The sequence below is a fragment of the Gopherus evgoodei genome, chromosome 13 (assembly GCF_007399415.2).
Source record: "Gopherus evgoodei ecotype Sinaloan lineage chromosome 13, rGopEvg1_v1.p, whole genome shotgun sequence".
Classification (NCBI taxonomy): domain Eukaryota; kingdom Metazoa; phylum Chordata; order Testudines; family Testudinidae; genus Gopherus; species Gopherus evgoodei.
This window is the reverse complement of record NC_044334.1, coordinates 8,952,998-8,966,992: the sequence shown is the minus strand read 5'-3', so window position 1 is coordinate 8,966,992 and position 13,995 is coordinate 8,952,998. Positions and strand designations below refer to the sequence as shown.

General features: G+C 46.1%; 1 protein-coding gene across 15 annotated transcripts in view; it reads left to right on the top strand.

Annotated features, from left to right (window-relative positions):
• The window catches only part of NCOR2 (nuclear receptor corepressor 2), a 402,926-nt gene that overhangs the window by 193,532 nt on the left and 195,399 nt on the right, over positions 1-13,995 (top strand). For 14 of the 15 annotated variants that reach the window (XM_030583492.1, XM_030583491.1, XM_030583488.1 and 11 more), the window contains exon 6: positions 87-200. The exons of the other annotated variant lie outside the window; for it this stretch is intronic. In XM_030583492.1, coding sequence (XP_030439352.1) covers positions 87-200 — 114 coding nt within the window. The remainder of the gene's footprint in view (positions 1-86; positions 201-13,995) is intronic. 15 annotated transcript variants of the gene reach the window in all.

The following is a 13,995-nucleotide window of genomic DNA, read 5'->3' as shown; positions in this document are numbered from 1 at the left end:
GGAGAGAGAGAGTCTCATATGGCCAGAGTGTTTCTTTTTCTGAACCACTCACTCTTCACCCCCTCCTTCTTTTCAACCTTTCACAGCAACAGTTGGAGGAGGAAGCAGCCAAACCACCAGAGCCTGAGGAACCGATCTCGCCCCCGCCTATTGAGTCCAAGCATCGCAGTTTAGTGCAGATAATCTATGATGAGAACAGGGTAAGTCACTTACTGCCCAGCGCTCGCTGAACCGACTGAGGTACTGACATGGCAGTTGTGCTGTGCATATGCACTCACTACTCAGCTAGCTTTGCCTGTATTAACCTCAGGAAATGACTGCTTGTAACAATTGACTGGGGCCAGGCCAGTGGGGGGGGGCAGATCTGGATTGCGGCCAGCAGTACATGCCAGTGGCCTACCTGCCGTGTGATCTCTTGTGGAAATTGCGAGAAATGACTGTTGGTGGATGTTGACAGCCAGAGCAAAGGGTATTAATTGTGTAGTGTGGCTCTTTGTTGCGTGTTATATTGCTGGAAGGGGTGAGGGTTTAATGCGGATAAGCCTTGGATTTGAAATGCCTAGAATGGTGCCCTGGAACCTGACGCGATCAACCAACAGGAGCCACTCAGCGTAACATTCCCTGGGGTAAATTGGGTCCTTGAATTACTGTATGCTGACCTGTGGGATAATCCCTTAGAAACTCCCCTCCCACGGCTGGATGTGCTGGGGGGATGCTCTTTTGGCTGCTTCCTTACCCACCAATGATGGCCGCCTTTCTGTGTAGCTTGTATGCACAGTATTGAGTCTGACATGTTCAAACTTGGGTGCCTCAGACATCCAAATCCCGAAATTAGGCATCTATATGGAAGCGGCCTGCTTCCCAGAGGGGCCTGGCGCCTGCCGCTCCCATTGGTCTCATGTTTGAAAATGTTGGCCTATGCCATCTGCAGAGCACTTTGGTGCCACTGGGATTATCTGAGGTTATCGCCAGCATTCTGCACCTGTCTGGTGTGCGGGGTTCCCTGGGAGCTCAATGCTGCTCCTGTACGGCGGTGTTTGGTCCCGACCCCCGGTGGGGAATGTGAGACCTTTAACATTTAAACACAATCAAGCAAAGAAAACCTCTTTCCCCCCACTTTGCACACACCCTTACCCTTCAAGGTCAGGGACTCTCTTTCAACCTCTCAAACACAGATATATTATCTCAGCTTATTGTTGTTGTAACTCTTTGCGTGTTTTTACTCTTCTGCAGTAAATGTGAGGGTATTGCGGACATTTTTGACTTTGAATAAGGGGTCATCAGCCTGGAAATATTAAGAAAAACCTTGCATTAGTGGAACAAGTTTGCCCTTTATTTGCTGTCTGAAGAACCGTAATGCAGGGCAGGGCCTGTGGCTTTAGCTGTGCCAAGTTCCCCACCCCTTGCACTTGGGGAATCCAGTGCTAACCGTGAGTGTGATTTATGCAAAACATAAAGAGCCTAAGGGCGGAGGGGGGATTTAAAGGGACCATGTGATCTGTGTTGAACACTTTAAATGGGGCAAGGCAAATGGAAGGGAGATTGACACAAATCAGGGCTGAATCTGTGGCATTTTAACACAGCAGCAAACTTTAATAAAAGGGTGTGTTGGAATTGCTGACAGTGTGTAACTCTCCTGGACTGCTAATTCATTAAACACAGCCACTACCTGCAATTGGGGTTGAAGGAGAAATGAATCTGGCTGGGTGCTTTGCATTGACATTAGAAAATTGAGCCCTTTTGTAGACAATCAAGCACATTCATTCTAGGTGTTGGGTTTAATGGATGATTCTGCATAAAAAGAAAGTGACTAGCTGCTAATTGTTTTGAATTGTGAGTCTTTTGAATTCACTGTGAGCTGCAGAACTCCAGGTGCCTGACTTTTAAAGATTACATGCCCTGGGCACTACTCAGAGGTAAAGCAATTACTTTGGCGAGGGTATCATTCTTTATAACTCATAAACACCTAGATATGCATGATGCTGTGTGGAACTGCATAAAGAGAGAGGCCAAGATTTTTAAAAAGTGTGCGTGCCTGCCTTGAGACGACCCAAAGGAACCTGGATTTCAGGGGGCAGGTGCGTAAGCGCTTCCTGAAAACTCTTGACCCTCTTTAAGTCCTCTCCAGTTGTGCACTCAACATAACTAGTCACTTCAGAGAATCTTGGCCAAAATCCCCACCTGAATTGCTTGGGCATTAGGTTAAGACAAGAACCACCAGGAAGTGGGAAGACAAAGATGAGGACCACAGGATCATGCAGTCACTGAGGGGGGGTAAGCTTTTCTCACAAATATTGGGGAAGATGGAGCATGTTGGGTGGGGTTTGGAGCATGTTGGGTTGGTTAGAACCGTGGGGCAGGGTGGACTGGTTCGTTGTCTTTGTTTCCCAGTCTCGTCAGTTGGATAACTGAAACATTATACAGATGATCTGAGAAGACACTAGAGAGATGCTCAGGAAGGTTGTTCCAATCCTAGGGATCACTCTTTCAGTGTACTTGCCTGGTGCACAGTGGAAGATATAAATGCAGTGCTTGGATTTTTGCAGCAGGAGGGGCAGGCAGAGCTGGACTGTCCCTGGAACAGTGTCATCTGTTGAAAATGCCGTGACCCTATGATTCAAACTGCCCGTCCAGCTTGCTTGGGGCTGCTGGGGTCACTGAACTGTCCAGTGGATGGTGCTGAAAAGAAAGTGAAGAACAATATGAGTTAAATGTGCCCTTGAGCACAAATGGTAACAATGGAACAAACTGGAAGCAGCTGAGCATGACGGCTTGGCTTCAGTTCCTAGTTTGTGGTTTCACTTTGTCCGTGTTCTGCAGTTCATGCCCCAATACTGTAATATTCATTCCTGCCCAAAACCTGGCGTTGGTTTTGCTATGAACCTTCCCAATGGCATGTGCTTGTTCAAAACAGATGTGGATCAAACGGAGGTCAAGTCCGACTCCAGATGGCTGAATAACACACTTCTTCCACATGTAGCCCTGATAATATCCATGTGCCGCTAGGATGTTCTTCTCTTTTGGGGGATCCCATTTATCCCTGGATAAAAAATGTAAATAAACAATCAACCTTTTTTTTGTTTTTAAAAAATAGAAGGCCCGGCAAGCTGCCAGCCTAGCGATGTGAACTGAGATCACTCGTCAGCTGCTGGGGAGTGCAGTAGTGCAGCCTCTAGAGGAGGGAACAGAACGTGTGTGGGATTCTACGTGCACATACATATGAATCAAATCAGTCTTGCAATTGGCGCTCTGGTAACACACAGGACAAGGGTTTGGGTTGTGTTTATTCAGCTCCCCTCTTCTGCTGCAGCTGCTCTGAATAGGGATCTCCCAGATCCTCCTTCAGGGAGCTACCAGGAGCTTCAGCCTCTCCCCCCACTTCCCAGTGCTGCCTTTCTCTTTCATACCCCCTACTGCCTTTCTCGAGTGTGCATTTAACTCCCCTGGGGGCTCAGTACCAGGGAGAGGTTGACAAACTGAAGGTAACTCGGTGAAGAGCAAAACAACTTTGTGTGACAGACCCAGACCAGTTGGGTGCAGGAGTCTGGTAGAAGTCAGATATACTGGCCACTGGATGAATAGTTTTCTGGTCCCTGAGTGACCAAAGCAGGGGCTGCCATAGAACCAATTAAGACAGGCAGGCTAATTAAGACACCTGGAGCCAATTAAGAATTTTTTGAGAATAAATTATGGCAGGCAGGCTAATCAGGACACCTGGATTAAAAAGGACTTCCCCTCAGTTAGTGGGGGTCACTCAAGGAGCAGGGAGTGAGAAGGCATGCTGCTGGAAGACTGAGGAGTACAAGTGTTATCCGGCTTCAGGGGGAAGGTCCTGCGGTGAGGATAAAGAAGGTGCTGGGGGGAGGCCATGGGGAAGTAGCCCAGGGAGTTGTAGCTGTCACACAGCTGATACAAGAGACATTGTAGACAGCTGCAATCCACAGGGCCCTGGGCTGGAACCCGGTGTAGAGGGTGGGCCTGGGTTCTCCCATCCCCCACAACTCCTTATCGGACACAGGAGGAGTTGACCAGAAGGGAAGGTCTAATTTGGAAAAGCATCTGGCCTGTCCCCGACGCACTAGGTGGGACAACAGAGACTGTGGAGTTTGTCCTCTGTTTCTCCCATGCTGGCCAGTGATAAGATGAGCTGAGTGAACAGCAGGTTTGAGCCTCTAGCAAAAGCGGCCAAACTGAGGGCTGCCATGAACATCTGAGGAGAGCATAGGAACGCACAGGACCCATCAAGGCAGAGAGGGAACGTTGTCACATTTGTAAGAACTGGAGGCATTTGGATACTGAGGTGGTTTATACGGTCTCAGAATCTGAATGAAGTAGATAGAAGTCTAGACTGTGTGTTTAATTTGTTACACTAGTTCTTGATAATGAAAGGATTTACACACTGGTCCACAGAGTGTTGAGATCTCTTATTGGCCATTGATTATTAGGGTCTGTGTAGAACTGTGTTAGTGGAGTGTGAGTGGTTGGTTTCTGGCGGTGAAAGGTGTTCCCATCACATACTTTGTAGCGGTGAGCTCACAGAGTCAAACGTAACCCCATGAAGCTGAGTTTCAAACACAGCCCTGAACACGAATGCCATTAGGTTGGTTAGGAAGGAAATCCCTGTTGATGCATGTAGCCCAATCGCACCTCCCAGCTGAGTTGTAGAAAGGCTACCAGTCAATTGCTGCAGAAAGCAGGGTTGCTGGGGAGCTAAGCATCTGTATTTTGATTCACGGGGGGGTGGAGCGAAATGTTGTCTTTTAAGGCATAGAAAGTAGAAGGATATCCAGGTCCAAGGGTGATCCAGGCAGCCGAGACAGGCTGTTCCAGGTTGGGAGGGAAAGCTTGAATCTGCATTTGGGGTGATGATGCTTCCCTGGATCATCCGTTTGAGTTCAGAAGGAGGAAAACCAGGCACTCGTTTAAATGCCAAAGCAAGGGATTAGTGCTCCACCCCAAACTGGAGTGTCTGCTTCCCCAAGTGTGTGGGTCTCCCCTACTTACAGGTTGTGCCAGACGAGAGAGGAGAACACACGGCTAGAGATTCTAGGAAATCAAGTTTAGCCAGCTATTGTGTGACCTACTTTCTTTTTGGCTATAGCTGTGGTGGTTCAGGGGTGAGTGGATTTTAGTTTTAGCCTTGTGGTTCAGCAGGGAGTTGTATTTCTTCCCACCAGCGCATTGGGTAAGTGGCCCAGAAGAACCCCATTGCGTGTGGGGGCATGGAATGTTGGCTGGATTGTCTGCGTCAAAGCTTTCCTCAGAATCCAGGCTCTCCTTTAACACTATTGTGCGTCTCTTCCTCCCTGTGACCTACTTTACAAGTGTGATTTGAAAGGTCTCTCTGCACAAGGGAGATTTATGAGCTTTGGCAAATTTGACCTGGGATCCCTTTCTTACTATATGCAATGTGCTGAACAAGTTAATTGTATTCCGGAAACTTATGCCTGTGCAGATGGGATTAAAGAAGAAGGTAGAAAAGTGCAGGGCTTTGTTCTGAGAGAACTGGTTGCATTTGCTTTTTGGGTGAGATTTTCAAAGGCATAAGTGGCAGTGGAGCGTACGGTCGCCATTGACATTCGTCTTGCGGCCATTTGTGCCTTTGAAAATCTCCGCCTGTGTGTATTGATCTCAGATGTGTTCTCATTCCATCCTCAGTGGGCGCTGGAAATTGCGACTGCAGGTTTTGCACTTGCCCCCTTTTGCGTACAAGCCCATGACATGGCATAGTTGTGCTGTGACCACCCAAACTGTGCATACAGATGTGGGCCTTGTGCCCAGGCACAGGGATGTCCCTTGGCCAGGTACAGTTTTAGGGCTTGTAGATTCACACCTTGGTTTGCTGCGCAGACAACATCCCAGCTTGCTGCACAGGAACGTCTTCACGGCTTACTGTGCTCCAGGGCTTTCAGCACCCTGTAGTGAACGTTAGTATACAGCAGGCTGAGGTGCTGTGGATTCACACCCTGGTTTGCTCTGCAGCAACCTGCCATCTAGATAAGGCTCTAAATAGAAGCACATTTGAGATGTGACCCAGCATTTTTGCTGCTACCTGAGGACCAAAGCACGAATGCACCAAGGGTGACATTTTCAGAGTTATCCAAGTCCCATTTTCAAAAGTGACAGAGGCATGTGGGAGCCTGAGTCACATGCAAGTACCTTTTGAAAATGTTACTCTGGATCTATTTACAAACTGTCCTTGGAACCCTTCTCTTGATTTGACATTTGCTGCTTGATGCTCTGTGGGATTGTGCTAAGGACACACAGGGCCATGGCAATCGCAGCCACCCAAGATATGTTCATTTCACACAGTAGCATTCCCAGCTCCTTGGGCTCACCGCCAGGAGAGCAGTCCTGAGTTAACCAATAGAATCTGCTTCTCTAGCCTTTGTAAATTGCTGCCAGAGGTTGGCGCACAGCCGGTAATTATGTAAGAGGAAAATGGGTGAACACTTGAATTTAGCTCTGCAAGTGATCTTCAGTCTCCCCTGTGGGAGAGAAGGATGAATACAGCTTGGTCTGACGCCTCTGAGGTTGTAGGAATCTCCTTAGAGTTTGTAATTAGTCCTCCTGGGCTGCATTATTGTCTCAAGGCAGCCTCCCGTGTCATTTTCAATTAAATCTCCAAAACCAGGGCACATGCACTGGGTATATTGTTAATAATGTTTTTATTCCACCAGGCTGTTTTATTCCACAAGGCTGTTCAGTAGAGATTTCCCTCCCCCCCCCAATGCTTTTTTTCTGACATTGCTGGCAATTTGGCTTGACATTTCTGGCCCTGGGTAACTCTGATTTTAAGCAAAAATTCCAGGTCTCCTGTTCAGTGCTGGGTGGGTTTTTTTTCCCTGATTACTTTTTGAATAGAACTCATCACACTTTTGGTTTTGTTCATATCTCATTTGTCAGAGTGCCCTGGAGGACGCTTTCCAGCTCCAGTCAGCAATCCCTCCTGTGCTGCCTGTGCAGGGGAATGCACCGTTTGTGGCCATTAACTCTGCTCTCTGAATTCCCCCTGACTGTACACGCACACAGTCACTTACAGCCCGTTGTCACTGCATGACCGTGTGTATGTTTACATGATTTCCAGCAAGTCTCTGTTCATGGAGGGAAATCACTGGCTCAGAGGGACTGCTCATGGGAGAGGGGAACCTCTAACTGGTAGGACACTGGGTTGGAATGTAGCCCAGGGTGGTGGTGACGTATCATGTGAAATAAGTGTGGTGGGTCTGTGTCCTGTTCCATATTCCAGTCTATGGCATACTGTCCAGCTTGGCAGCTTTCAGACTGCCTGTTACTGACAGGAGAGGCTCAGGATTTGGATAGCTCAGTCTCCATGGCCCCTCCCTTCAATCAAGATTGCATGCCTTTCAAAAAAAATATGTTCTAGTTCAATTGCAAGATATGAGTTTCACGCGGAAATTGCTGGGGGAAATTCGGTGGCCTGTGCTATGTGGATTGATGGTCCCGTCTGGCCTAAAGTTCTTTGAAGCTGTGAATCCTCTAATCCTTGAAAGGCCATATCTGCACTGGAGAGAGAGAGAGAAGTTTCAAAATAGTTCCCAAGCCTGGCTAATATCTATAAATTGGTTTTGGATGCAGTTTGGTCACCTTGGTGGAGTAGGCCAAGCCATACCAGACCTTACTGGAACACCAACTTTATGCTGGGTGAAGCAGTGACCGGCTGTGTGGACATTTTAAATGACCCTCCCTAGAGATGAGTAGGGCAGCTCAAACCTTGCTGAGAACTGCTGCTCCAGGCGGTCTGAAGGCTCTGGAAAGCATCTACTTTCAGAAGGACTTTGCTGCAACGGGAGAGCTAGAACTTACATCTCAGTAGCTCCAAGACACCAACCAGGTCAGGGCCCCATTGTTCTAGGTCCCACCCCCTCTCTGTAACGCTCACGTCCATGTTCCTCTCCCCTGTTACTGCCTCCTTCCCACCCTCACGTTCCCCTCCCCTGTTTCCCCCTCTCCTCTTTCTTCCTGAAATCCTCTGTAGAGCTGCTTGTGTGTGTAAGGAGGGAGCTACATTTACAGCACATCTCTGGGCAGCCATATACCTGCATCTCCTTCAGCTATTTCTTCCCTCTCTTAGGGCTCGGCTATTTTACCCCCATTGTTGATTCATATCTGGGGCAGAAAAGCTGCTGACTGAACTGGGGCTCTAGTTAACACCAGGCACCTTTCTCCACTTAGCTCAGGGTGCTGTGAGGCTCAACCCCTGGCTTTCCTGGCATCGCAGGGCTGTAACTGAGATTCAGCCCAGAGACTTGCCGATTTTTGTCTCTCTCCTCTGAGACAGCCAGTCTCTGATCTGAGTGTCAGAGCCGTCCTTTGGAACACAGGTACGTCTGCTTTCCTTTCAAGTGTTGAGCTCATCACTTCTCTCCCTTTTGGAGAGGAAGAGTTAATGTCAAGATGCTCACTGCCGCTTTTTATGTTCAGTGCCGCTGCTGTGGGGCCGTGATTAGCCACCGTGTCACTCGGGTTTGGATGTAAATCCCGTCATTCTCCATCGCAGGTATGGGTGCTGATGGGTTGTGGCACCGCTTGCCCTTTCAGGCTTTACTGTCAGGCTTTTGAAAAACGGAGCTGGATGCAGTGCAGCCAGTGGAAGCTGGCAACAATGTCTGTTTGGCTCTTGGGATTGTGTCTGTGGAAATCAATAAGATTAAATTTTAATTTGTTTTCTGTCTCAGTGCTTATTCCTTCAGAAGAGCACCGCTATGTATTTATAGATACAACAGTGCGGTGGAAAATTGAAATTCAAAGGATTTTTTATACTTAAAAAAAAAAATCCTACTGCTCTTATGTCTGTATGGAATGTATTTCCCTGTCTATCCATTTGCCCTCATAAAGCGCGTTCAGCATTTCTAGTTCTTTCATAAATAAATGAATAAATACGCAAAAGCTTTTAATGTTCCCAAGTTTCTCTGTTGCACCTGGATTAATGAATTTGCCCTTTAAAGGCCTACGTTGTGATTTTGGTCCCATAGTGGTTTTATACCAGTGGACTTATTCCTGATTTATACTGGCCACTATAAATCAGGGCTACAGTGTCAATGGGCCAACCCTGTGTTAAATACATCTGTATCAGTAGAACACCTTTTGAATAGGGCTGTCAATTAATCGCAGTTAACTCATGCGATTAACTCAAAAAATTAATCATGTTAAAAAAATTAATCATGTTTAATTGCAGTTTTAATCACACTGTTAAACAATAGAATAACAAATATTTTGGATATTTTTCTACATTTTCATATACATTGTATCCTGTGTTGTAATTGAAATTAAAGTGTACATTATTTTTATTACAATATCTGCACTCTAAAAATGATAAACAAAAGAAATAGTATTTTTCAATTCACCTCATACAAGTACTGTAGTGCAATCTTTTTGACATTAAAGTGCAACTTGCAAATGTAGATTTTTTTTTTGTTACATAACTGCACTCAAAAACAAAACCATGTAAAACTTCAGAGCCTGCAAGTCCACTCAGTCCTACTTCTTTGTCAGCCAATTGCTAAGATGAATAAGTTTGTTTACGTTTACGGGAGGTTATGCTGCCCTCTTACTTACAATGTCACCTGAAAGTGAGAACAGGCATTTGCATGGCACTTTTGTAGCATTCCAAGGTATTTGCTTGTCAGATATGCTAAATATTCTTATGTCCCTTCTCTGGAACGGTGGCCGAAGCATGGACATCTTCCATGCTGATGTCACTCGTTTAAAAATATGCGTTTATTAAATTTGTGACTGAACTCCTTGGGGAGAATTGTATGTCTCCTGCTCTGTTTTACCTGCATTCTGCAACATATTTCATGTTATACCAGTATCAGATGATGACCCAGCACATGCTGTTCATTTTAAGAACACTTTCGCTGCAGATTTACAAAACGCAACGAAGGCACCGATGTGAATTTCTAAATATAGCAATAGTGCTCCACCCAAGGTTTAAGAATCTGAAGTGCCTTCCAAAATCTGAGAGGGACGAGGTGTGGAGCATGCTTTCATAAGCCTTTAAAGAGCAACACTCCGATACGGGAACTACAGAACCCGAACCACCAAAAAAGAAAATCAACCTTCTGCTGGAGGCATCTGACTCAGATGATGGAAATGAACATGTGTCGGACCGCACTGCTTTGGATTGTTATCAAGCAGAACCCGTCATCAGCATGGACGCAAGTCCTCTGGATGGGTGGTTGAAGCATGAAGGGGCTTGTGAATCTCAGTGGTTTGAGCATTGGCCTCCTAAACCCAGAGTTGTGAGTTCAATCCTTGAGGGGGCCATTTAGGGATCTGGGGCAAAAAAACAAAAAAATCTGTCAGGGACAGTACTTGGTCCTGCTGTGAAGGCAGAGGACTAGACTCAATGACCTTGAATGGTCCCTTCCAGTTCTAAGAGATAGGTATATCTCCATATAATAAAGATCCTTTTGTTGTTTAACAGTACGATTAATCACAATTAATTTTTTACATCGCTTGACAGCCCTACTTTTGAACATTAAAGCTGAAAGAATTTTAAAAATCTAATTTTCTTTACATCATTTATTGATGTATTTATTTTATTTTTTGAGCTCTGCTTATTTGGACAACTAAACAAAAAAAGGCTGATCGGTTTCACTTGTGTTTCTGGTCAGTTTCACTCTCAGGTTCTGATGTGCTAGACAATGAGGCCAGGTTTGCCTTTCAAATGTTATAGTAGAATAGTTTAAACAGGAAAAAAAAAATCTTTGTATTGATGTTTAAAAATATGAGGTAAGCATGGTTTTAGCATTACAGATGTGTTGCAAACAGACAAAGTTCAGATTTCAGAGTAGCAGCCGTGTTAGTCTGTATCCGCAAAAAGAACAGGAGTACTTGTGGCACCTTAGAGACTAACAAATTTATTTCAGCATGAGCTTTCATGGGCTACAGACCACTTCATCGGATGCATAGAATGGAACACACAGACAGGAGATATTTATCATACAGAGAACATGAAAAGGTGGAAGTACCAACTGGAAGAGTCCAATCATTTGAGATGAGCTGTCATCCACAGGAGAAAAAAAACCTTTGAAGTGATAATTGAGATGACCCGTAGAAGGTGTGAGGAGAATTTAACAAAGGGAAATAGATTCAATTAGTGTAATGACCCAACCATTCCCAGTCTCTGTTTAAACCCAGCACCTTGGAACCCTTTTGTTTTCCATCCAAGATTTAAAGCGAAATAGACTTTTGCCCTCTGTCTGTTTAGGGATCAGAAGTTCCATGTAAGTGTGGGATTTTCTCTTTCCGTGGAGAGTCATCCCAACCAAGTGATGCTGTATCCTAGGCTTTCAGAGGGGCTGGAAGTAAGTGCGGTAACACCCAGAAGCTCTGAGGAGAGGCGCGTGAGCCATGCTATACAGTGCCTCTGACAAATAGAAGCTTTCCTATAATTGTGCGGATGACTAGACTTTATCATCACTTTCAAAGGCCTCCTTAGCCTTTTAGTTTTCACTTTAAAGTGCCTTCTGAATGCGAGAACTTTGCAGTCTGCACCTCTGTCACTTGGTGTGATGGAGTATGACACACTGAGCCGCAGAAACCCACTTAAAATGACTAGCAAAAGGCAATACTCAGAGATGAGCCAGGAACAGAAATGAGTCGGTCAGTCACGCTCTGCACAGGAAATGTTGGGAGGATTATTAACACACGTCTCCAATATGACCCATTTCCCCAGTTTTCTTCTTATGCTTGATGAGTCATTTGCAAACAGACTTGGTTGTCTGCAGCACAGCCCATTGCAGATACGACCTGCTAGGTAGAATTCCAGTAACATTCTTTCAAACTTTCCAATTGTGCTTTTGCCGCTAGAATAGCAGCTCAGAATTCACGGTGCCCGCGATGCCTAGTTCAGGGAGTTCCCATAGGGAATGGTGTACATGCTCTTGAAAAGTTTTATTCTCTGCTGTTCAACTGTGGGATCAATTCATGGCCGTGTGAATTTCACGCATTGCACGTCCCTTTGTTTCACGAGAGTGCTCGCATCACTGAGGCAACAGGAAGAATAACCCCCTTGCTGTATCAGTGCTATAGGGATTTCTTGATTCATGGAAGGGAGTTACGGCTCTCCTCTAACTCCACTCCAGCGGCTGAGATCAAAGAGAAGGCTCTGACTAGCAGATCCTGGATTTGACTTTTGAGGATATCGGACCAATACTGAGGCCTGGTCAAATTGACCCAGTTACGTCACTTAGTGGTATGAAAAATCCACGCCCCTGAGTGATGTAGTTAAGCTGACCTAAGTCCTCACGTAGGCGGTGCTAGGTTGATGAACGAATTCTTCTAGCTCGTGCTTCTTGGGGAGGTGGATTACCTACCCCGATGGGAGAGCCCTTCGTGTCAGCGTAAGTAGCATCTACACTGAAACACTGCAGTGTTTGAAGTGTAGACAAGCCCCTGAACTAGAGAGAAGATTGCCACCTGCTGAGTTGGCAGATCCCAAGGTTTTCCTGGGAGGTTTCCAATTCAAGTTTGGGTCATGCCAAACCCTGCTTAGCTTGTAAGATGTGCCAAAATGCCATGGTGGTCTGACTCTGGATGAAATGCACCTGGAGTTGGGAGAAAATAAAAGGCTCCCTTGGTGTCTAGAAATTAAAACCTTCCAGATGGGGGCCCGTATTGATAAGCGGCAGCCCCATCTGAGCTATCTTTTAATCTTAATGCAAAAGACCGCACATGCAAGAGAGACTTTTACATTTGAAGTAATTAAACTGTGATTATTTCTGTCTTTTGCAGGATATAGGAGTTTGATTCTGATCTGAGGTTTACACCAATCTGACTGCATGGCCTTCAGTGGAGTTACTTCTTATTTGCACCATTGTAACTGAGATCAGAATCCGTCCTGCTGCTTTAACATACAAGTCTTGCTACCCAGCTTGTGGTGGCGAATTCATGATCTAAATGGCCAGGCCAGAACGTAGTCACGCAATGAATGTTTCCAACACTGCTCTGGGTATTCTCCTGCCTTTTTAAGAGATTTACTTGTCTCAGTGCAGGACATGCCTGATCCTGAATGAGAGTGCTTACATTCTGAGGCATGGCCAGGCTTTGAGTGCTGCATTTGCTGGCTGTGAAATGTTATAAATAATCTTGAGAGCATGGTTCAGCACTGGCGGCTGTGAGTGTATATGGAACAACGGTTGGAAAACTTCCAGGAAAATACCCCCTTCTAATTCCAGAATCTGCTTTCTTAAAATAACTTCGTGTTTCCTCATCTTTGGCTTTTGGTTTTTTCCCAATCCTCACCCACCCACCCCCACGAAACCTAACTTCACTAACCTCTCTGCTACACTGGGAGGTTCGGGAGTCAGAGGATGCTGTGCTGGATTGTGATCCCTACAAGAAGCTCACGTTGCCTGTAAATTGCTCTGATAGACACCCCCCCCATGCCAAGTTTCAGCAAAGAGAAAACCAGGTTTGTGTTCCCAGATTGAGGGTCCCATTGAAAACTTCTGCCATGAATATTTCTAGACCTGCATGGAGATTGTCATGGCCCTCACAGAGTTTCTTGTGTACGATGTCACCATTGTTTTCAGGAGCGGGCTTAAGAGACATAATCCTGATATTGGCAGGGGTGCCCCATCCAGCGGAGAATCAGTGAGAAACAAAAGGTTAAACTGGGGCTCACCAGCCCAGTGTCCAGCAGGGGACAATGGTGATGTAGGAGTCCTTGGAGGTATCGGGCATCACGCCTCCAGGAGTCATGGTTGTGCTCAGAGAGAATGTACAGGCCAGTGGGACTCAGGGGAGGGGATCGATCATCCTTCCCCCGTGGAAGATGCCAAATAGATGCTGGTGTTGATGCTGGTGCTGATGCAGCCAGAGCAAGGACTGTGACTGCGGCCAGCACCTTAGAGGGTCTAAGGAGGATTTTTTTGTGCTCTGTCCCTGTTCTTCGCGCCCCCTAGGGCAAAGGACAGTCTAGTCCATAGAGAGGGAAATCAAGGAGTCCATCCGGGATGTGAAGTC